Below are 22,252 nucleotides of genomic sequence, written 5' to 3'. Positions count from 1 at the left end.
AAAAAAAAAAAAAATCCAACAAGAAACCCCCTTAAAACATCTAAGAGACCTCTGCAGGTAAAACCTGCCTTGCAAATGTGCCTCTGGCAGCAAGAAACTCTCCAAGTCTATGGGAGGAAGGAGTGAGGAGTAAAGAGCTGAGTGGCACTTGTTAGCACTGTGAAAAGCTCCTGTGACATTTTTCAAGGACCATTGCAAATTTCTTAATTATAAATCTCCACAATTTTTAGAAAGTAACTGCAGGAAACTTGGGTGACTCTGTGACACCGAAATGGGATCAGAATAAAAAAAACCCTGAAGATTTTATCACCCAACACTGACCGTTCCTACCCCAGTGAGGGTCAATTTGTTGGAAACGTGGTGGAAGATCAGGAGCCTGAGCCAGGGTGGTGCTGGAGGGCAGCAGGGAAAGTGTTCCTCATTCAAAAGTGCGAGGACTGGGAAAGGTGCCAGTTAGACTTGATTAGATTTGTAAGATTAATTAAAATCAGACAGGTTCAGTGAGTTGAGAAAAAGACAAATTAGCAAATTAGCAAATCAGGAAAGCTATCTTCAGTAAAGGAATTAGAGACTTCTGCTCCTTTATCAGGGCAAATTTGCTTTTCAAAGCGCGGTTCTTTCATGTTCCAGGGGTGGTAAAACACCTGTCCTGACAACCCAGGTGAGCAGCAGGCACTTTTCAGGCCTGGGCAGGGAAGCCCTTCCAGCCAAGGCTCTCAGCTCCTTGCTCAGGAGGCCGTGGATGTTTGGCTGCCTCAGCAGCAGCCTTGGATGTGACTGGAGAGAGGAATCCCCTGGCCAGGGCAGGGTCAGACAGGGCAGATGAGGAGTGCTTGTGAAGGACCCCATGGTTTCCAAACACCTGGTTTTGGGGTTAGTTTGGGATTTCTGAGGAGTCCTGGGTGTGGTCCCAGTCAAGTGATAGGAAAGAGAGGGCTCCTGGAGTGGGGGAGCTGGGGGCTCTCCTGATCCCTCTGTCCCAAGGAAAAGCTTCTCCCAGGAAAAGCTGCAACACAGTCAGGGCACAGGGGGTGTTAAAGCACTCCAAGCTGTTAATCCAAGCACAACAAACACAGAAATCTCGGCCTATGTCCCATCCAGACATTGCCTTTATCCTGAAAACTTCACCCAAACAACCTTAAATAATACAGCCTGATCCTGAAAACCTCTCACCACATCCAGCATGGCTGTGGCTTTACTACAAACCCCAGTACCACTGAACCACTTCCAACTGTAGGTACAAAAGGGACCTCAGATCAGGTCAGGAAGAATAAGATTTCAGTGCCAACAGAAGGCTAAAATTCAGCTTCAGGTAAGTGAAGGAACATGAGCTGTAACTGCCTGTGTACATGATAGGTACATTTTATAGCTGAGTTCCTGACAAATCCTCCCCATTTCAGGTCCTCTAGGAAAACCCCTGATAGATTCTCTGAGTGGGGCTGGGAACTGAATCAGGCTGTGGGCATGAGCAGGAGCAGGTAAACATCAAATTTGTGTCGTCCCAACAAAAGCCAGTGAAAAACAGGTGTCAGGTCTGGAGCCACTGGGCTATTCCACTGACCAGCAAAGGAGAGAGGAGGCTCCAGCCCTTCCTGAGACAGAATTTCTGCCCTTACAGAGGGGCAGCAGCAGCAGCAGCAGAGTGTGCCTTGGTGACTTCACAGAGCAGAACTCTGGCTCCCATCACAATCCCCTTGCTGCAGATCAATATCTTGGGGTGCAGCTCAGAGCTGTGCCAGGCTGAGCACAATTCCACCCCAAGCTCCATTTAGAGATGCTGCCTTTGGGAAACTGAGAGCAAGAGCGGCCTTAAACAGAGCAGGGGTGTCAGAGCACTGGATTTTAGTTTGCAGGTTCCAGTCTATCTACTGGACAAGATCACAACTATGTGGACACAAGAAAATCCATGAATCCAAATTCAAGAGGCTTCTGGTGTGAGCTTCATAATGTTGTAAAAATGATAATGGCTACTCAGTATTCATGGAATGAGCCTTGGCTTTCATCAAGGACTGTGATGTGTCCACACTGGTGAATAGTTGGACTCTCAATCCAGAGTTCTTTCTTATTTAATGCTAAAAAATGTTCCATATTTGATGTATTCACACGTTGGACCAGCCAGACACCAGTTAGTGACACCAGTTAGTTCAGGCAGCTGCTGCAAGGCAAGCCAAGGATGCTTCACTCAGGCTCAGGCTGAGCCAGATTGCCACAGACACAACTTTGGCTCAGCCTAAGCCTGAGTGAAGCATCCTTGGCTCAGGGCAGGGCTGACAGTGGCAGGGAGGGTCAGCAGCGAGGCAGAGCTGCAAACACCACTGGCCCAGCTCAGCAGCACTGCCAGATGTGCTGGGGGCTGAGCTGCTGCTCACACCACGGGGATTTCCAGAGCTGAGGCTGAGCCTTGGACACTGAGACAAGAAACACAGGTCAGATGAAAATGTTACTCAGTTAAAATGTGACAGAGATAATGGAAAGTGCTGTGCATTACACCTGCATGTTTCAATAGACAGCTCAGTTCTTTAGTCTTTATTATTTCCTGGGTAATGCTTGTTTGATTTTTTTTCTTTAAAACTGGCTGCTTGGACATTTTCCTGCCTTTCCATGTAAAATCCAGCCACGCTAAGCTGTTTGACCTGGCAGTGGAAGGGTCTGATGAGCATCACTGAGACTCAGATCACCAATGTCAGGGGGAAGACAACCTTCTACTGCAGCTCACAGCCCTGGTACCCATGCAGAGAATGTCCAGCTAAAGGATGAAAGTGAAATTCAGAAGTCAGAAGTGATTTAGTGACTCAGAGGCCTGTCCCTGGGGCTCAGGCTGCCCTCAGGGCAGGAGGAAGGGCTGGAACACCTCCCTTGGACACCTCTCAGAGAGAGATGAGTGAGAACATGAGCTAAAACCTGTCCTGACCCAGCTGGGGTGGCAATGCCTTGTACCTGGGCACAGAAATGTCCTGTGGGGCAGGGGGGACAGGAGGGGCTTCCAGGTTTGTCCTGTGGGTGTGGGGCTGTGGGTCCCACTGGAACCTTGGGGTGCACCTGGGCTGGGGGTCCTGGTGAAGGCACAACCCCATTAAATGTACCCTGGGTCCAGTGACCCAGGACTTTTCTGTCAGGAGGAACCTCAAAGGTCACCTCTGGTAGCACTGGCCTAGCAAAGGGTGCCACAGGCACAGGAGGGGAGCCTGGGAGGATCCCTGGAGGTCTCCAGTCCAAGCTCCTGCTCAGGGTGGGACACTCCCAGCACCAGCCAGGGCAGTGCAGTCTAACCCTACAAACACCCCAGGACAGTCTCTCCTCACCTCCCTTCAACAAGGAGGGTGCCCTCAGTTATGAACCTTTATTTGGCAATTGCCCTTTGTTGGATTGTTCAGCACTGGAGAGAAAGGATCAGCCGTGCCCTGTTTGTGAGAGCCCAGTCAGGCACAGCCTGCCCTGACAGCCCTGAGCTCCCCTGAGGTGCAGGGACCTCCTGAAGGGACCCCCCTTTCCCAGCTCTCCAGCCCCACTGGCCACACTCCAGTTTCTCTGTGTCCATCCTGGGCTGTGCCCCACACAGCAGCGCCAGAGCCCCGGCTGCCTCTGCTCCGGCTCTGAGATGGGCCCAGCTGGGGCCTCCTGTCCTGCCACCATCCCCTGCCAGACTCTGGGGGTTCCTGCTCTGCCACCATCCCCTGCTGGACTCTGGGGGTTCCTGTCCTGCCACCATCCTCTGCTGGACTCTGGGGCCTCCTGCTCTGCCACCATCCCCTGCTGGACTCTGGGGCCTCCTGCTCTGCCACCATCCCCTGCTGGACTCTGGGGGTTCCTGCTCTGCCACCATCCCCTGCTGGACTCTGGGGCCTCCTGTCCTGCCACCATCCCCTGCTGGACTCTGGGGGTTCCTGTCCTGCCACCATGCTCTGCTGGACTCAGGGGCCTCCTGCTCTGCCACCATCCCCTGCTGGACTCTGGGGGTTCCTGTTCTGCCACCATCCCCTGCTGGACTCTGGGGGTTCCTGTCCTGCCACCATCCCCTGCTGGACTCTGGGGGTTCTTGTTCTGCCACCATCCTCTGCTGGACTCTGGGGGTTTCTGCTCTGCCACCATCCTCTGCTGGACTCTGGGGGTTTCTGCTCTGCCACCATCCCCTGCTGGACTCTGGGGCCTCCTGCTCTGCCACCATCCCCTGCTGGACTCTGGGGGTTCCTGTTCTTTCAGACTCTGGGGCCTCCTGTTCTTTCAGACTCTGGGGGTTCCTGTTCTTTCAGACTCTGGGGGTTTCTGTTCTTTTGGACTCTGGGGGTTCCTGTTCTTTTGGACTCTGGGGGTTCTGGCCTGGCCCCAGCAGGGCAGAGTTTGGGCTCTGGGGCAGCAGGGAGGACGGCTGCCATGGGAGATCACTGCTTTGTGGCCTCCCCCACCCCAGCACCTCCAGCTGAAATCCCCCCTGAATTCCCAGTGCTCTTCCTCAGGGTCCCCTTAGCAAGTGCTTCACTTTGGCAAATGCTGCTTTTAGTGAAGGAGGAACAACTGGTTGCAATTAAACTGCCTCTTCAAAGCTCTTTGTGGCCACTTAAATTTACTTCTGAGTTCAGTTACAAGACTGGTAACAGAGGTTTGTGTCTTAAGGGCAGAAAGGCTCTTGAGTGAGTCAGAGCCCCTCTCCCAGGGCTCCTGTGGCTCCAGGCCTGCAGGACAGGACAGGCCCTGGGGCTGGGGCACTGCAGGAGACACGAGGGATTCATTTCTGAGAGAATGAAACTTTCTGATATTCAGGAATGTGGCATTGCTTATTGCTCTGTACTGTCATGCTCTGGGAACATTTTGAAGCTGTTGCTGAACTCAGGACTCCACTGCCTTGTGCCATGGCAGGGGTGGAACAAAACGACCTTCAGGGCTGCTTCCAACCCAAACCACTCAGGGATTCTGAATGGGGAAGGAACAAAACCAGCAAGAGATGCCACCTGGAGCACTCTGCCAAGCCCTGGGTGTGCTGAGGCTCATGAGGCTGTGCAGCCTTGGAGATCTGCTCTGGCACTGGCTGGGGCTGCCCACTGGTCAGGGCTCGGGATGAACCTGAATTGCAGCTCCAAAAGCTCTGGTTTTCATGGCATGGATTGACCATCCCACTTAGCAGGGGATAGGGATTCCCACTGGCTACACCTGTGTGGGAAAAACACTGAAGAAAACCTTTAAGCCCACAAAACCCTTCAGAACCACAAGATCCTGGACACTCTGCCCCTCACTGAAGCTGCTCCTGCAGCCCTGGACACTGAGCTGTGACCCTCAGGGACAGTGGTGTCAGTGGCCAGCTGTGGCCACAGCAGCACTGGCAGGAGGGACCTGTGGCTCTCCCAGCTTCTGGGGCTGCTCTGCTTTGGGGTGCCAGAGCTGCAGCCCTGGGCTCCATCCCTGACCACCTCCATCATTCCCTCAGTCATTGCCATGGAATATCCTGAGCTGGAGGGACCTCACTAAGATCATTGGGTGGTGCTGCAATCAATTTTACTCCTTTAGAATAAAGCTTCAAGGGCCACGTGCCTCCAACAGGACATGGACTGTGGGATAAAAATGTTTTGAATCTTCAAAGAAGGGAAAACTCCTGATTGCCAAGAAAATGAAGTTCCCATTTGTCCCAACAAGGTGAGGCACTGACAGCTGAAGGGGACCAGGTAAATGTCACCTCTGAGTGGACCTGTATGAAAAGGTTCTCACAGGTTTTTCCTCAGGAGGAAGCTGCTGTGGCATGAGTGAGAATGTGTTTTGAAGTTTCTCCCTGCCTCTTCCTAAGGGCCCAAGGCCACTGGGATCCTCAGCCAGCTGCCAGCATCTCCTGCTTCCCCCAAAAAGCATTTCTGAAGGGTAGAGAGAAAATTTAATAACTTATGATAGACAAAGCCATTCTCACAGTTGCCAAATTATCTGCTCAGAGACACGGGAATGCTGGATGGGGAGAGGCCTGGTGACAGTCACAGCTATGGGCAGTGACTCATTAGTATCAGATGATGAGAGGAGCGAGGCTGAAATTTTTTACTCCCTGTTTACACCAATAACCCCAAACCTCACTCCATTCTCCAGGCTGATGACACACCAGAGGTTTTCAAGACTTCTTGGGGAATGCTGCCCATGGAAGAGGAGAGCTTTTGGTGTTTCTTTGCAGTTCATGGGTGGAAATGTCTCTCTGATTTTGTTCTTCAGCCCCTGCATGTGTATTACGTCCTGGGAGTGATTTCTAGTTGTTTCCTAGGACACAATAACTCTGTTGGCCTGCACTGACACAGCTCTGGATGGGCTGGAATTCCAGCTAAATTCTCCCAGAACAGTTACCACAAAGGTCTGGGCCCACCCATCAATCCCCACACACGGCATGTCCTTCATACCCAACCCCAATGACTCGGACGTGTCCTGCCATCCATGGTATTATCCATGCCATCAGGGTATTTGGGATTAAAAAAACAACTGGAGAGGTTTTTGGTGTCACCACCACCTCTTTTGCTTGGCCTTGGCACATCCCACGGGGCTGGGAGCAGCCTCAGCCCAGCTGCCCATGCCACTGCTGCTGGGTCAGGAGCAGCAGCCCGGTGTCCATGGCCCCACCACTGCTCCCCATCTCCTCCTCCTCTTCCAGCAGCAGTAACCAGACAGCCAAAGTGTTGGACACGTCTCTGAGGGAGCTTTGTTGGCCTGAGCTCCTCCTGTCAGCACTCACAGGCAGCATTTCGCTGACCTTTTCCCATCTGTGCCCCATTTGTTCCCTTGCACGGCTGTAATAGGATGGGAGCATGTGAAGAAGGGTTGGACCTGTGTCAAAATACCTCCCCTTCTCACTGGAGGTTACATCCACAGTCTGAGCCACCCCTGGACCTCACTCAGAGCTGCCTGGGCAGGGACAAGGCGATGTCAGGGAGTTTCCAACAACCCAGCTGGGCTGAAAACCCCTCTTGGCTTCTCCATCCTGCTGCCACCAGCGGGCCTGGACCCCAAGCTCTGGGTGTGCAGCACAGGGACCTTCCCTTTGCTGTGCACCCTGTGCCCAGAGCTGGGGCAGGACCCCCCTGCAGAGCTCCAGGGCTGCACTTGGGCTCTCCTCTCTCTGGACACACGGTGAAAGACCCCATCCTCCCCTGGCCCCACAATAAAACACAACCACAAACCCTCAGCAGCTCCATCCTTTGCCTTTATCCCCTGCAGTGTCACTGCTGCTGGGCTCCCGGCATTGTCTGGCTGCACCATGGAGCAGCAGGATTATTCCAGTCAACCCCAAACCCATTTAGAGGGTGATCAGAGCCTGTTCTCCTCACACTTCTTTTCCTTGGGCACACCCAGACACTTCCTCCCCACCACAGGAATAAATATTTTTCTCGTTTCTGTCCCACAGCAGAAAGGATCTGTTCTGATGTTGCTGCCAAAACATTCCCTATCCAGCAGGAAAACACCCAGGAAGGTTGTGCAAGCAGGACAGGGCACTGCCTGTCAGCATCCTTGGGGCCCTGCCACATGAACAGTCCCCCCGAAGGTCTCAAATTTACCAGAAATGGGTTTAGCTGGGGGTAAGGAAACCCAGCTGTGCCTCAGTCCAGCCTGGCCTGTGCAGGACACCAGCACAGGGGACCAGGCTGATGCTGAGCCCCATCTTTGCTTCCCTTGCCCTGTTTCAGGGTGTGCTGAACCCTGCAAGTGGGGCTCATCCCCCAAAGCCTGCTCTGTGTCTGCCTAAAGATCAGAGGATCAGGAAGACAAATGGAAAATGATGTTTTTTAAGAGCACAGATCACACCATGCCAGACCCCCCTACATAAACCTCATCTTCACACAGCAGATATTGAAAGCCTTCAGCAGGACCAAAGGAGACCTTTAATTTGCGTGCTCTGGGACCATTGTCCGTGCCTGAGCAGCCAGGGAGCCCTGGTCCAGGTATTTCTGCCCTCCTGCTCCTTCAGCCTTCAAGAAACCTCCAAAACCCCACAGCATTTGCAACCTCAGCCCAACATGGGGCACCTCCTCATGTCCCTCCAAAGCAGCAGAGACTCCCCAGCACTTTGGTCTTGCCAGAATCTGCAAAAATATGCAAAACCTGGATCTGTGGATGAAATTCTGTGGAGAGTGTGTTTGACTCCCTCCTTTCCCAAGGATGCTGCTTGCCATGTCCCTGGTGTCTGTGTCCTACATCCTCTGTATTGTTCCTCTGGGGTGAGCTCAGAGGGGTTTGGGAGAAGGGATTGGGGCAGACACCTGTCTGCAGCGTTTGCTCCTGGAAATTGGCACAGAAGACATTTTGCTCACGGGGACATTTTTGCTTCACAGGGGAAGTTGAGACCTTTTCGGTCAAGAAGGTTTCGGTTCCTCGCTCTGAGAGTTGAAACCCTCCTTGATTTGGGCATTAAATCCTGATTTATATCAAAGCCTGGGGCAGGTCAGGGGTGGGTGGGATGCTGAATGCTGATGTCACAGCGAGGGGTCCCTGCTCCTGCATTCAGATCCAGCCCTGGCATCCTGACCTGTCCCACCGCCCGCCCCGTGCCCGCACAGCGCTGCCCAGATGGGGGAAAAAGGGATGGAAGGAATCAAAGTGCTGCTGTCTGTATTTCAGGAGCCTCCCCTGCCCCAGGCTGAGGGCCTGAAGTTCGGCAGCCACGCTCAGGGCGAGGAAATAATTTAATTCTCCAGGAAAACCTGCTGTGATTTAGCCATTTCATGAACCTGCGGAGCTTTGAAACGCTTCCTGAGCGGGGACTTCTCATTGTATTCTCAGTCTTTCTCCTCTGGAATGGCACATTCTCATTCCCAAAGTCCACGGTAATAAATGGATTATTACAAAAAAAAATATTCATCTTTTCCCTTCTGAATTCTAAATATTCCCAGACATGGCAGTCCATTCCCAAGTTCACTCCCACCTACTTCTTGCCATCTCCATGTTGGCACTGAAAGGATCTAATTCAGTAATAAAAAAGAGAGACTTTTCTGGAAAGGCGAAAATAACCCAAGAATCTCAGTAGCACCAAATTCCACCATCTCCCTCTTTTCCCTACGGATCATCAGGCTCACAGCCCCTACCTGGCACATACAGAAACTTAACAAGAGATATTCCAGCAAGAAATCCTATAGAAAGACAGAAATAAACTGAAATATTCTGTTATGCAACTCGCTGTCTGCTGGATTTAAATGACCTGGAATATTTAATTCTATATTTCTTCTTCTAAAGGGTTTCCAATTGCATTTTGTTACTGTATTCATTTATATAGTGTTAGATTTATTTTTAAAATAAGTAACTCAGGTTACTTATCAGCCTCATTATAAGATACAACCAAACCTTTTAAAATTTCTTTTTCTCTTTGGTGCAAGGAAATTAGTGACATTTCCATAATTAAAATGAACAAAATCCACCTTTGAGCAATTTTAGTAATGAATGTTTTCTCAGGTGCCATTTGCGTTATTTGCCGGACTAAATTCACATGACAGAATACAACAAAAGAAGGGAAAGAAGTCCAAAAAAACACGGCAACCAAACAGAAAATAAAATTAATTTTTTTTTTAAAGGATCAATTGCAGTTTCATGGAAAGGAAGAAAATCCCTGTGGCAGAGTCATACGAGAGACAAAATTCCCATTGCACAAGGAAATAAAACGGCATCCTTTCAAATCTGAACCAAGAGCCCATTGCTACAGTGCCGAAAATGGAGAAATTAAGAGTGGTGGGGAAGCCTCCATTTGCGCAAAGGGAAACCCAGGCATGGCCCTTTCAAAATCACCCCCAAACTTTTCACTGATTTCATTAATTACAGGTCAAATCTGAAGAAATTACGCTTAGGCTCCACCATGCAGCCATGGGCAGCTCGGCAGGGCGAGGGGTGAAAAGGAAGGAACACACAGCTCCCATGGCTAATAATTAATGAATTCATTAATCAATCATAGGGAGAGGAAGGGCGAGGGGAGGAAGGAATCTTACCACCAAATTGGGTAACCGGCTAAGACCTTTGTGCCATTGAAGAGAAAAGACAGAATTAGTCCAAGCAGGTGGTAATCCATTAGTCCAGGCTGGTGCAAGGGGAAAATCGCCGCGAAGTTTTCAGAAAAACATGAAGTGCCAAAATGAAGAATCCCCCTCCTCCCAGGAAAAAAAAAAAAAAAAAAGGAAAAAAAAAAAAAAAGGGGGTAAAAAGAGTGAAGCCAAGTCCCTCGTGGCTCGGATGACTTTCTGGCTTGTCAGAAACACACCTCTCCAAGCCTTTCCCCCGTAGATCATCCAAAAGCGTCTATTAAAAAGTGCAGGGCTCGGGGATGTCAGCAGGCGGCCAATCAGACCGCATGGCCCAAGGTGAGGGATGAGGCTCAGCCCAGGGCTGTCAATCACCCTCTCCTCCCCCTCCACCCCACAACTTTGTTCCGAGCCCTCGCTGCCACAGACAAACCCTCTGTGCACCACACTCCACTGGGGCACTGCGATTTTGGGGGAGGATTTTTTATTTTAATTTTTTAATTTTTTTTTTCCCCCAATTTCACTTGGAGCCCAGGATGTGCTGCCCCTGAATGCCAGGACTCGGCAAGGTAAGGATGAAGGGTGGCTGTGGGGAGGGGTGGATGTGATCGAGCTTAATCTCACAGTGGGAGTGAGACAGAACTTGTTCTTCAGATGGACAGGGATGGGGGCACCAAGGGGCAGAAAACACTCTGGATGTGGTGGTGTGGGCAAAACTGGTGGTAAAGTTGAAATGAGACCTGCAGTGCCCAGGTTTTCAGTGTGTGGGGGTGATGGATGGAGGGGGGAGCAGTGGCAGCCTGGGTTTCTATTGAGAAAAAAATGCCATGTCATGGTGAGAGGGGAGCAGGCAGATGGGGACGTGTCCCACCAATGGATTGCTTGTGAAGTGCATCTCTGGATGCAGGAAGATGAAAACATTATCAAAACCCTACACATGTAACAAAAACCCACCCTAATCCGTTTCATGATTTGCAAATAGACCCAACAAAGATTTTCCTTAAAAATACGTGTTATTGGACAGAGAGCCTGTTGTAACAGGAGCTATTGTGCAGTCAGAGGGGATGACTCAACAGAACGGGACAAAGAAATGGGAGAAGCCAAACAAGTTGCTTTTTCTCCTAAAGCATCTCAGCAACCACAGCTCTGTTGCTGCCGTGGGGTGGCCCGAGGTGGAACCACCTCAAGATCAGGTCCTTCAGGAGCAGCCAACAAATCAGTTTATTTCAGAGCCATGGCAGTAATGGAGATTTAAGGTCCTGTCTTGGGCAGCTCAATGCATCTCATGGTTTTGAAAGCTCTGGACCTTCTCCTGATCTTAAGGCTCTGGGCAGAAAGAAATTCCTCATTGTTGTTTGATTGTACACTGGCACAGGGAAGATGTGGCTGCCCCTGGATCCCTGGAAGTGTCCAAGGCCAGGTTGGAGGGGGCTTGGAGCTGCCTGGGGTAGTGGAAGGTGTCCCTGACTCCGGCAGGACATGGAATGAGATGGGCTTTAAGGTTCCTTCCAACCCAAACCATTCCATGATCCCTTGATGCACCTGCCCCTTGCTTCTGCTGTTCTTGACTGCCAGTTCTCCCTGATTCTGACGTGTTTGGATGCTGAGTTGGGGCAGTGCTGCTCTCAGAAGGGCTGGTTGCTGTCCTGGCCATTGCACACCCAAGGGAGGGCACTCAGCAGCTGCTCACACCTCCCCTCTCCATCACTCCCTGCACCTGCTGTGAGGACTTGTGAGGCCAAATTTCTCCAGGTTTACTCTGATGAGTTCTCCAGCTGACTATGACCCACCATAGATATTAAATATTCTCATTCTCTTGTGGGATTTTGAATCCCAAAGGGGATGTTGGGTGTTGTCTGTCCTGGCAAATCTTCCTGGAACCCTGATGGGTTTTATTGATCTCAGTTGCCTGGGTCTAAGAAAGCAGCAATTGTCAAATGACATTTTGGGACACATAGATTTAATCTGCTCCAGTAAATTAAATACCACCTGGAAATGTTCCCAAGATCTTGAAATTTATAGCCCATGTTTTTAACCATGAATATGGATCCTGGTGTGGAGCTGGCCTGGCCAACTTACCCATCCTTGAAGAGATTTTAGTCACAGTTTGGAGTTAGTGTGGGACAGGAACTATTCCACATAGACCCTTAAGATATGACCCACCTATTCTGGAGCTTAAAGGAGTTTTTCAGGATGGATGAAGTGCCCTGAATGTCTCATTCCAGGACCAGGGGATGGTCCCAGGCACTCTTCCCTTACTGCCCTGGGCTGTGTGAAATGCACTGAAGTGCCTTGAGCTGCTCTGGTGAAAGCAGAACTGGAAGCGCTGCCCAGGTTTGTATTGGTGGATGTTCTGAAGCTGTGCAAACTTAATAAGGATTAAAAATACCGAGGGACAGAATTTCTGTCACTAAAATGTCACTGCTAGAGAGGCAGCAAAAGGAGAGACTGAAGTGAGATATCTCAGGTGATAGTGCAGGTGGCTGAGCCCATGGGAGATGACAAAAACCTCAGACACTGTAGAAATCCAGCTGGGGGAAGCTTTTGAAATCTGCATTGAGTTGTTGTTGGTTGGAGACCATCATCAAGGTCTTGGTGGACCTGGCAGTGCTGGGTTAATGGTTGAGCTTGATGATCTTAAAGGTTTTTTCCAACCTTAATGATTCTAAGGTGGCTGAGATATTCCTGTCCATCAGACACTGGGGAATACAAAATGCTCTTTATCCATTTCTGGGTGCTGGGATTTATGTAGCCAACACTGAACTACAAAGTGCTTGCTCTGCAGGAACCAGGAGGGAAAGTGACCCCAGACCCAAATTCAGAGGCTTTCCTTGCTGTTGTGGTTGGGCAGAGATCTCAGTGTGCCTTGGGAAGGGCTGTGTTACAGCAAGGGCAGGGATACAAAGCTCTCACACACCAAACTGACATGGCCACGGGCAGGTTCTCAAAGATGCACAGTAAAGGGCTGATCCCAAGCACACTTAATTCATGGGAATGCTCTCCATGGCTCCAGCAGGTGTCTGAGGAAGTTTCTGGAGGTGTTCATCCCCCCACTCTTTATCTTCTCCATTCCACTGCTCTCTGAACATGTTTGTCCTGGCATCATAAGGAATTTGTGCTGTCCCATGTTTTGTGAGGAGGCTGTGTTTGGAGTGTGTCTGTAACTGCTTTGGATTGGAGATCCTGGGAGAAGAAGGTCCTGCCTGTCCCTAACCTAACTACAAGAGACTCTTGGCTCCAAGTTTCTCCCAGTGAAATGAGCAGAAAAACGAGGAGAAAAACAATGGCAGTTCTAAGTTTTGTCTTTGGTTATATCAGCCTTGATCCCCAAAGCCTTGAGATGGCAGGCACGGCTCCCCAGGGAGGAGGACCTGTCTCCCAGGGATGAAGACTCCATTGTCTGTGAAGGGAACAGACTCACTTTGAGTCTTCTCTGATGTGAAATGAAAATCTGATGCGTACATGCTAAAATTATCCTGGGCATATTTCATGCTAGCCTGAACAAATATTTATAAGTTCTACAGCAAACATTAATTTTAAATGTAATTTCTAAGAGCAAATGACAGTTACCCAAAAGAGTACAATTTCAAAATTTCACTCATAGATACCTCCTTGTGCTGCTGAGTGACAGTTTTATTAACTGAGGGTCTTTTCAATCACATCACTCTGTCTAGTTTGGCAATATTGACTCTCATAGCCCAGTTTCAATATGCCCAGAAATGAAAGGAATTGAGGAAGTCAGAGGTTTGGCTGCTCAAGAAAAGTCCTGCTGCCTTTACAATGTCAGCACAGAGGTCCTTGTGTGTTGTGGGACATTGTGGCACTGCAAACTCGGCTGCTGGAGGTGCTGAGGCATCCAAAGGGATCCTTTGGTTTATTCCAACGCTGCTCCAGCAAAGGAGCGTTGTGATCACGTTGGAAATGTGCCTCTCCTTCCCCTCGGGCTCTAACTGTGCAACTTTGCCTTCTTTTAGCTTTTCATCCTTTCTCCATCTGAACGTACCAGCAGGAAGAAACCAAGTGCCTGGGGAAGGGGATGGGACCGTGGAGTCTCCTGGATTTGTGCTCAGCATGGATCTCAAGGTGTGGAACCCTGTGTGATGCTCCAGGAGCTCAGAGCCCTCCTGGTGGAGTCACCCCAGGGTCAGAGCGATGTGAAGAGGACAACCCACACCTCCCAGCCAAGGGCAGAGATGGATGACTGGGATGAGCTCTCAGAGGGGGTTTGGGCCCCTGGCTCAGAGTTTTGGGGATGGCAGGGGCTGTACAAGGCCTGTGGTGCAGCACTAAGCAATGACAGGGTCAGAGGGCTTGACCTGCAGGTCCACCCCAGGGCACAGCTGAAGGGTGGCATAAGTGGGTGCTAAGGCTGAATTTCACTTCTGGGCATGGCCAGGAGCAGGAATTGGAGGTGGATCTCTTGGACAATGGTCTTTTAAGGGTTAGCAAGTCCTAAAACAAGCTGGGTTTGTTGGTTTGAATAACTAAATTTTGTTGTTAGAGTCTAACGTGGAGGTAAAATAGGACATCAGGACTCCAATGGCTCATCAGTCCTAAAGGAAATAATTATAGGAAATCTGTAAAGAGCTGAGGAAATCCTTCCTCAAAGCCTGATGAACTGTCTGACTCCTTCCATCTTAAACTGCTGAAATCCTGAGTATTTCTGAGGGCTCTGTTTGCTGCTAACCTGTGGCAGGTAACATTAACAATCCCTCTAAACTGCTCTGTTCCTCATTTTTGTTGGCCTAACCTCTCTCCTGGATCCTTGTGTTCCCTCTGGCTCTTCTCCTGAGCTGTTCCTGGCTCCTCACCTCTGGTGGGAATGCTGTGAGTTGTTGTTACCTGGACAGAGCCATCCTGTGCTAACACCTCTGAGCTTAGCAAAACCCTTTGCCACTGCTTTTACTGTTTTAGCAATAACTTTATGGCTTTTTATTCCCCTGCAAATAGCATTTACCTAACTCCATTTAGTTACAAGCCATTCTAAGCTGATTATGTAGAATTCCTCCACTTGGGATGTTTTTTGTCTACCAGTGATGGTAGAAACTCTTTTCAGCCAATTTCCTTCAATATCCAATGGCCAAGGCTCTGAGATTTCTGGTTTCCATTAACAAGGAAAAACAAAAGATATATTTTTGTTTAAAATTTGATTATTTTTTTAGGAAAACTGAAGATATATTTTTATTAAAATTGAAAGGCTGCATTTTAAAACATTTGCAGTGTAACCTGCTGTAATACCTGTTCTCAGATCTAAATCAAGAAATTTGTGTTGTGTTCTCGACTTTCCCAAGAGCTCCTCACATGATTTTGCTGGCCCAGGTTCATTATCTGTGCCTGGATTTCTTGTAAACCTGGGGAAATCACATTTTCTGTGTGTATCCCATTAGCTCCTCCAGGAAGGAGCTGCCTCCCCTTCTGTGCAGCCCTGAGCTAGAACAAGGGACAACTGTGAATCACAGCCTTGATAAATATTGAGCAGATGAACAGAGGAGCAGAACTGGAACCCCAGATTTCACATCTGAAGGGCAGAAAAAGGAGAAATGGTGCTGCCTGAGGTTCAGTTCTCCTCCTTTCTAGTCACGAATATCCTCTGTGGCCAGGGGGTCACAGGAAATGAGTGAAGGGGAAGTGCTGGCTCCTCCAGCATTGCCAGAATTCCTCTAAGGACACTTCACCTCAGTGCCTGGGTGCCCATGAACTGGAGCAGCTACAGACTGTCAATAAAAACATCTTTATTTCACTGTCATCTACTTCAATTCCTTCTGCACCTCACACTTCAAACTCCATTAGATTTTCAGATCTTTCCTCTATTTTGTCAAGGAGATTTTCAGGAAAAAAACCCAAAACCCTAATGAAGGCCTAACACACGGGTTTTAGTGGCTATGGCAACGTGGAGCACAGGGAGTGAGCTACAAAACCCATCTCAAACTTCAGGAAATACAAGGACTTTGTTATGTTGGACTGGCACAGATTTGCCTGAAATAGTGTTGGCATCATGTGGGGTCACTGCTCTGGGCTTACAGAGCTTGGGATGCAGCTTTAAAGTGTTCTCTGTTCACCTTCTGCTCTTCTGTCCATGTCATCCCTGCTCTCTTCTGAAGGGGAATCTGTCTGGTCCAGTAGGACACTTTTCCATCAGCCATCAGCTCTTACTGGGAAAATTATTTTCAGATGCCATTTAGGGCTCTGTTCAGTCTTCACCTGAACCACTTAGAGCAGTCTAAGGCCTGTGGGAAAGGTCTCAGAAGGTTTTCTTGCACCACAATGTGATTTTTTTCATCAATTTGAAGCAGTAGCCATGTCTGAATTCCTGCTGGGAATTAGTAGGGGAGGCATGAGCGGGATGGGTGAGTCTGCCAGTGTGTGTGTGAGGGGTCTGTGGGTGAATGGGAGGGAGCAGGGCTGGGTGAGGGTGAGGGTGGGTGAGGATGTGCCAGAGGTGTGACAGCTCTGGCTGGTGGTGGAGCAGCCTCAGGGGTCTCCTGGGAGCAGCTCCACTACCCAAAGCACTGTAAGGCTGTCCCTGGTGTTCCTGGAGTCCCTCTGAAGCTGGAATGAAGTTTTCACCTCACGTTTGGGGCAGCCTGGATCCACGGGAGAGGCTGAGCTGCCTCTCAGGGCTGCAGTAAATCTGACTAATTGGACGAGCTGAGCACATGAAGAAACTACGCCCCAGGTCCTGGGCTTGTTTAAGGCAGCTCTGTCTACCTTGACATCTGCAGGAATGCATCCCAGGGATGGGGGAGGGATGGAGAGCAGAGGGAACAGTCATTCCTCCCCTTCCTTCTTTGCTTCTGCAGGACTCCAGCCCAGCAGTATCCTGGAGATTGGTAAAAGAATGAGACCAGCTATTTTTTGCTGCAGGCTGTGATTCTCCACAAGGTTGTAGCTGGAAATCGTGGGGCCCTGTGATGTGGGTGAGTGCCTGTGCTGCTGGAGGAGATTTGTGGATTTCCATCAGTGCTGTGCTTTCCCTGGGCTGTGGCTGGCTGTGAGTGCCCTGGAGCTCTGTGAGGATTGGGGACCTTCTCCTCGCTGAGCTGCTGTGCCTACAGAAAATGTTTCCATCTGGAATCACGGGATGAGACTCAAAGAATGTCCTGTGCTGGAAGGGACCCTCAGGGATCATCCAGTGCAGCCCCTGGCCCTGCCCAGACACCCCAACAATCCCAGCCTGGGCATCCCTGGAGCGCTGTCCAAGCTCTCCTGGAGCTCTGGCAGCCTCGGGGCTGGGACCATTCCCTGGGGAGCCTGGGCAGTGCCAGCACCTCTGGGGGAAGAACCTTTCCCTGATCTCCTCCCGGATTCCCCTGGTACAGCTCCAGCCATTCCCTGGGCCCTGTCCCTGGTCACAGAGAGCAGAGATGGAGCCTCCCCCCCCAGAGCCCAGATCTGCTCCCAGCCCTGGCCATGGCCCTGGGGAGGTGTCCCAGCCCAGCACAGGCAGCACAGCACAGGAGGAGCTCTCACCCACGGGCTTTGCTTTGGTCCCTGGCTCCAAGTCACTGCACTCCTCATGCCATGGGTGCTGATGGTGATGCAGATCACAGACCTTGCACCCTGGGCTGTCCCCTGCTCTCACAGAGGTGTGAGGTGCTGGATCTGGCACTGCTGTGCCTGGCCAGGACTGGCTGTGTCAGGGCAGGGGCTCTGCAGGTCCCCAGGAGCCCCTTCACAGCCCTTCTGTGCCAGCACTTGGTGCAAGGGGGCTCTGCAGAGCGGGGCTGCCAGGGCTGGACTGTGCCATGACCCTCCTGACACTGCCCAGCCTGGAGGGACCAGAGAATCCCCATTTTTGTCTGAGCACTCTGAGGATGTTGGGCTGATCTGGAAGAAGCTAAAATACCAGGCAGGAACGAAGTGAGACAGGAAAAATACCCTGATGTGAAGCTGGGCTGGGCTTTACTGAGCCGGGGCTGAGTTTAGACTGGGCTTTGCTGGGCTGGGGCTGAACTTTGCTGGTGCAGGGGATGAGAAAAGGCGAGGGCAGCTGGCTGGAGGCAGGCAGGAGGTCTGGAGCGGTGCCTGAGGAGCAGCCTGGTGGGGATTCAATCCGGGAAGTTTTAATGACACAACAACAACAACAACAAAAGAGGAAAGAGGGGAAAGGAAGAAAAGGCTCCTGCAGGGCCGGTTGCCACGGAGACCCCAAGGAAGTTTGAACCAGTCCTGCTCTTTTCACAGCCGCCTTTGAGCCAAGGAGGGAATTATGGCTGGCGATAAAAGGGGACATGTGGCCCTTTGCTCACAGGGACCGGCCTCTGCAGTTACGAGCCTTCAGCTCATTTTCTCTCTTGTCCCCTCCTGCAATTATACATTCGGATCTCAGGGGGAAAAAAAAAAAAAAAGGGAAAAAAAAAATCCAGGACAAGTTGTGCATCCTTTGCCCTGGGGACCCATCCCCACAGGGCAGATCCCTGCCTCTTCCAGCCCATTATTCCCCCAGCACAAGCCTCCTCTCCTGCTTCCTCTGCACTTAGGGAATGTTTCTGTGCTCAGAGCAGACAAACAGCTCACACTGCCTGTCCTCACACCAGCCCCAGCTCCCAAGCAGCCTCCAGGAGGGAGGAGGCTGAAGGCCTCTGCCAGGAAAGCTGGACACAGTTTTCTTGCTTGTCACAGCTCTTGGTTTTTCGAGAGGGATCTGGCTGACCAAGTGCCAGGAATTGAGGTGAAAGGGATAAATTCAGCTCTGTGCTGCCTCCTCTGATTTCTCCAGTGACAGTTGCATAACTCAAGCCCCGAAGTTGTGTTGTAGAGCTCAGATTGTGCTCTTGGGTCTTCCTCTCCTTGGGGTTAGAGCTGGGTGCTTGCACTCCCAGCCCACAGGGGATGTGCTGCAGCAAGTCCTGCTCAGGCCCAGGGGTGTCACACGAGGGACAAACAGGCAAAGGGAAGGTGCCAGCAAGGGAAATGATCTCCTGCAGGGGCAGGACAGCACCGGGAGCACTGCACAGCACAGCTGGGCTCAGCTGGGTCTGCAGAGCCCAGTCTTCCTTTCTCATGGATCCTTGGGGCTGTTCAGGTCCTCCTGGGCCTTTGGTGCTGGGAGGGTTGAGGTGAGCTGTGAAGAGCACAGCTGGGGCACAGGGTGGTGACTGAGGCTGGGACCTGCTCCCCATCCTCAGGACTTTGCTCCAGAGCCCCTTTCCCTCTCTGGAGCTGATCTGAGGTGTTGGATGCTGTGCCCTGCATGTGGCAGAGGGACAGAGGGAAGGGCCAGGCCAGGGTCCTGCTCTGGCTCTCACCCTGCAGCCTTTCTGCTGCTGACAGCAGGGCCAGGCACTGAGTGGGGCTGGAGGGTCCAAGTGCCAACGTAGGGTATGACTGTGTAGATCTCAGTTTGTTCCTGTCAGCTTCTTGAGTTTCTGTTTAAACCCAGAACTGTGTTTGAAGGGGTGTTATTACCCAGAGAGTCTGTGGGATCTCTGTCCTTGGAGGTTCTGGAGACTCAGGCAGCCAAAACCGTGGGGACCTTCCAGCATTAGTCTTGGACTAGAGACCCCCAAAGGCTCCTTCCCACCAGCACTTCTGTGAGAAGATGCTGTATTGCTCTGTAAATATTGATTTAGTTCAGTTTTTGTGTGTGACAATGGCACAAAGCACTGAGACAGTGCAGAGCACCTTCACAGGAATCCTCCCAGCGATGGTTACAGATCCAGGATCCTGCTCCCTGCTCCTCCCAGGCTCCTGCAGCAGGTGAGGCAGTGACACACTGGGCATGGGACAAGCGGAATTACACCCTCTGAAAAGCTGTCCTGAGGGTGGGCACAGCCCTGGATCCCTGCAGGAATTCAGCCACAGACCCTGGCAGCTCAGCAGGAGCTGAATGATGCCTGTCAGCCACCCCACTCCCAGAGGAGAACCTCTCTGCTCAGGAAGAACTGACCTTTCATGAAGGCAGGTTAATATCTTTAAATGAAGAGCAGCTGCACCAGTTGACACTCAGTTGGACAAATGTTTGCATACAGGTTTGTACTGCCTCTGACAGATTTTTGTGTCCTGGGCAGCTGTGTCACCTGTTCCCACTGCTCCCTGGGCACACAACCCTGCATCCCACCCTTCTCCCCTCAAACAGCCCCTCATTCTCCAGCTCCTGCCATGGTCCTGCTTTGCAGAGCAGCTGATAATTTCCAGGCTCGGTGCTTGGCACTTCTGCAGGGCTTTGCCTGCTGTCTTCAGACAAAAATAAAAGGAACTTGCACCCCTCAGCGTGTCTGAGCATCATCCTTTCTGTCATGGAGCTTGACAAGTGTGCCACCCTTGGAGGACTTTCTGCAGGGGAAGCTGGAACTTCATGGAGCTAAAAAGATACCAGAGCTTCGCTTTTTATCCCTGTAAATCCACTTCTGTTCCATAACAAGGCAAAAAAGCCAACTGGAGCATCTCCCATCAGTGTGGTCCTCTCTGAGCCCATCCCACAGTGTTCCCAGTCCAAAGGGAGGGGTGGGGGGTCCTCAGGTCAGGGCTCCTCAGGAGACCTCTCCTCTCACTGCTCTGGCTTGAATTTTTCTTGTCCCTGTGTCATCACAGCCATGTGTTCCCCCCTCAGCTACCCTGGTGTCCTGTTTGTGGGGCTAAGAGGTGAATCACAGCTATAAAAATAACTTTTATTGGGGGTAAATCTCTATTTACCTCACTACTGCCTTTATCTACTGCTCCATTTGTTTTATTATCACATTTTTGGTGGAAAATGTGCTCAGGAGGGAGAGTTGCTGTGTGTTGGAGCAGGATCCCTGTCTCTGTGATCACGAGAGCGTGTTTGGGATTCAGAAATGGCATGGGCAGCATCTTGTGCCCTGCTCACACACAGCAACCAGTGGATGACTCTCAATCACTGGAGTTTCTCAAAGACCATCTTCATTTGATAGGAAGACTCTCCTAAGATGCAGTGAGGATGATGCAGTCCCTCCTGCTGCAGATGCCTCCCACCTGAGCTCCCTGTCCTGGGGAAGCTTGACTGGATGGGGACCTTTCCCAGAGAGCTCAGGACAGTGGGACAGAAGTGCCATCCAGTGGGCTGTGACAGCTGCCCGGGCACCCCAGAGTCAGGGCTTTGGGAGGGAAGGGACCCTGCAGACCCACCCCTGCCATGGGCAGGGACACCTCCCATTATCCCAGGTGGCCTGGCTTGGACACTGCCAGGGACCCAGGGATCCAGGGATCCAGGGATCCAGGGACTCAGGGACCCAGGGATCCAGGGACCCAGGGATCCAGGGACCCAGGGACTCAGGGACCATGGGATCCAGGGACTCAGGGACCCAGGGACCCAGGGAACCAGGGACCCAGGGACCCAGGGATCCAGGGACCCAGGGACTCAGGGACCCAGGGATCCAGGGATCCAGGGACCCAGAGACCATGGGATCCAGGGACTCAGGGATCCAGGGACCCAGGGATCCAGGGATCCAGGGATCCAGGGACTCAGGGACCCAGGGACCCAGGGATCCAGGGAACCAGGGACCCAGGGACCCAGGGATCCAGGGACCCAGGGACCCAGGTACCCAGGGATCCAGGGATGCAGGGACCCAGGGACTCAGGGACCCAGGGATCCAGGGATGCAGGGAACCAGGGACTCAGGGATCCAGGGATCCAGGGATCCAGGGACCATGGGATCCAGGGACCCAGGGACCCAGGGACCCAGGGGCAGCCACAGCTGCTCTGGACACCCTGCCCTGTGTCCATTTGTGGTGTGGCTTGAAGCCCTGGGTCACTGATTCTCCCCTGGTCCCACCACAGACAAGCCTGGGCTGTCCAGCAAAGCACAGGCACGGGTTCTATCCCCAAAAACACCTTCCCCAAGGCCGTGTGCCCCTGGCAGTGCCTTCACTGGGGTGTCCCAGCTCTGAGGATGCGGGAGGACAATCAGTCTGGAGAAGAACCACAGCTGAAGAACAAGCCCAGTGCACCCCACCTCCCCAGCTCTGTGGGTGGAAGCGCCCCAGGTGATGGGGGAAGCAAAACCCAAGTCCCTGCCAGGTGTGGGCTCGGTGTCCCTGCGGGGTGAGGGGGTCCCCAGGAGCAGACTCCCCTCTCCTCGGGGGCTCGGGGGGCAGAAGGGGGCGGTGGGGTGAGCGGGGAGGGCCGGGAAGAGCAGCAAACACTTTTCCCCAGCTCGGGAAGGATTTCCCGGAGCAGAGGCGATGCTCGGGGGCACAGTACCATCTGCTGGCAGCGCAGGGCAGCGGAGCCGGGATGGGCAGACCCGAGTGGAAGAGCTCGGCTTTACCCAGAGGCAGAGCAGGACTCAGGTTTGCCGATAATTCTGTCCCATTTAACACTTTTCGGTAGCAAATTTA

The 22,252-nt window shown here is 51.7% G+C and overlaps 1 protein-coding gene across 1 annotated transcript in view; it reads right to left on the bottom strand.

The window, feature by feature from the left end:
• WNT3 (Wnt family member 3) overlaps window positions 1-10,007 on the bottom strand; it is a 41,203-nt gene extending 31,196 nt beyond the window's left edge. The window contains exon 1 of the mRNA XM_058857999.1: window positions 9,927-10,007. Coding sequence (XP_058713982.1) covers window positions 9,927-10,006 — 80 coding nt within the window. The 5' untranslated portion in view covers window position 10,007. The remainder of the gene's footprint in view (window positions 1-9,926) is intronic.
• Between the last annotated feature and the right edge of the window lie 12,245 nt (window positions 10,008-22,252).

This window comes from Poecile atricapillus, chromosome 27 (assembly GCF_030490865.1).
Source record: "Poecile atricapillus isolate bPoeAtr1 chromosome 27, bPoeAtr1.hap1, whole genome shotgun sequence".
Classification (NCBI taxonomy): domain Eukaryota; kingdom Metazoa; phylum Chordata; class Aves; order Passeriformes; family Paridae; genus Poecile; species Poecile atricapillus.
This window is presented reverse-complemented; position numbering and strand designations above follow the sequence as displayed.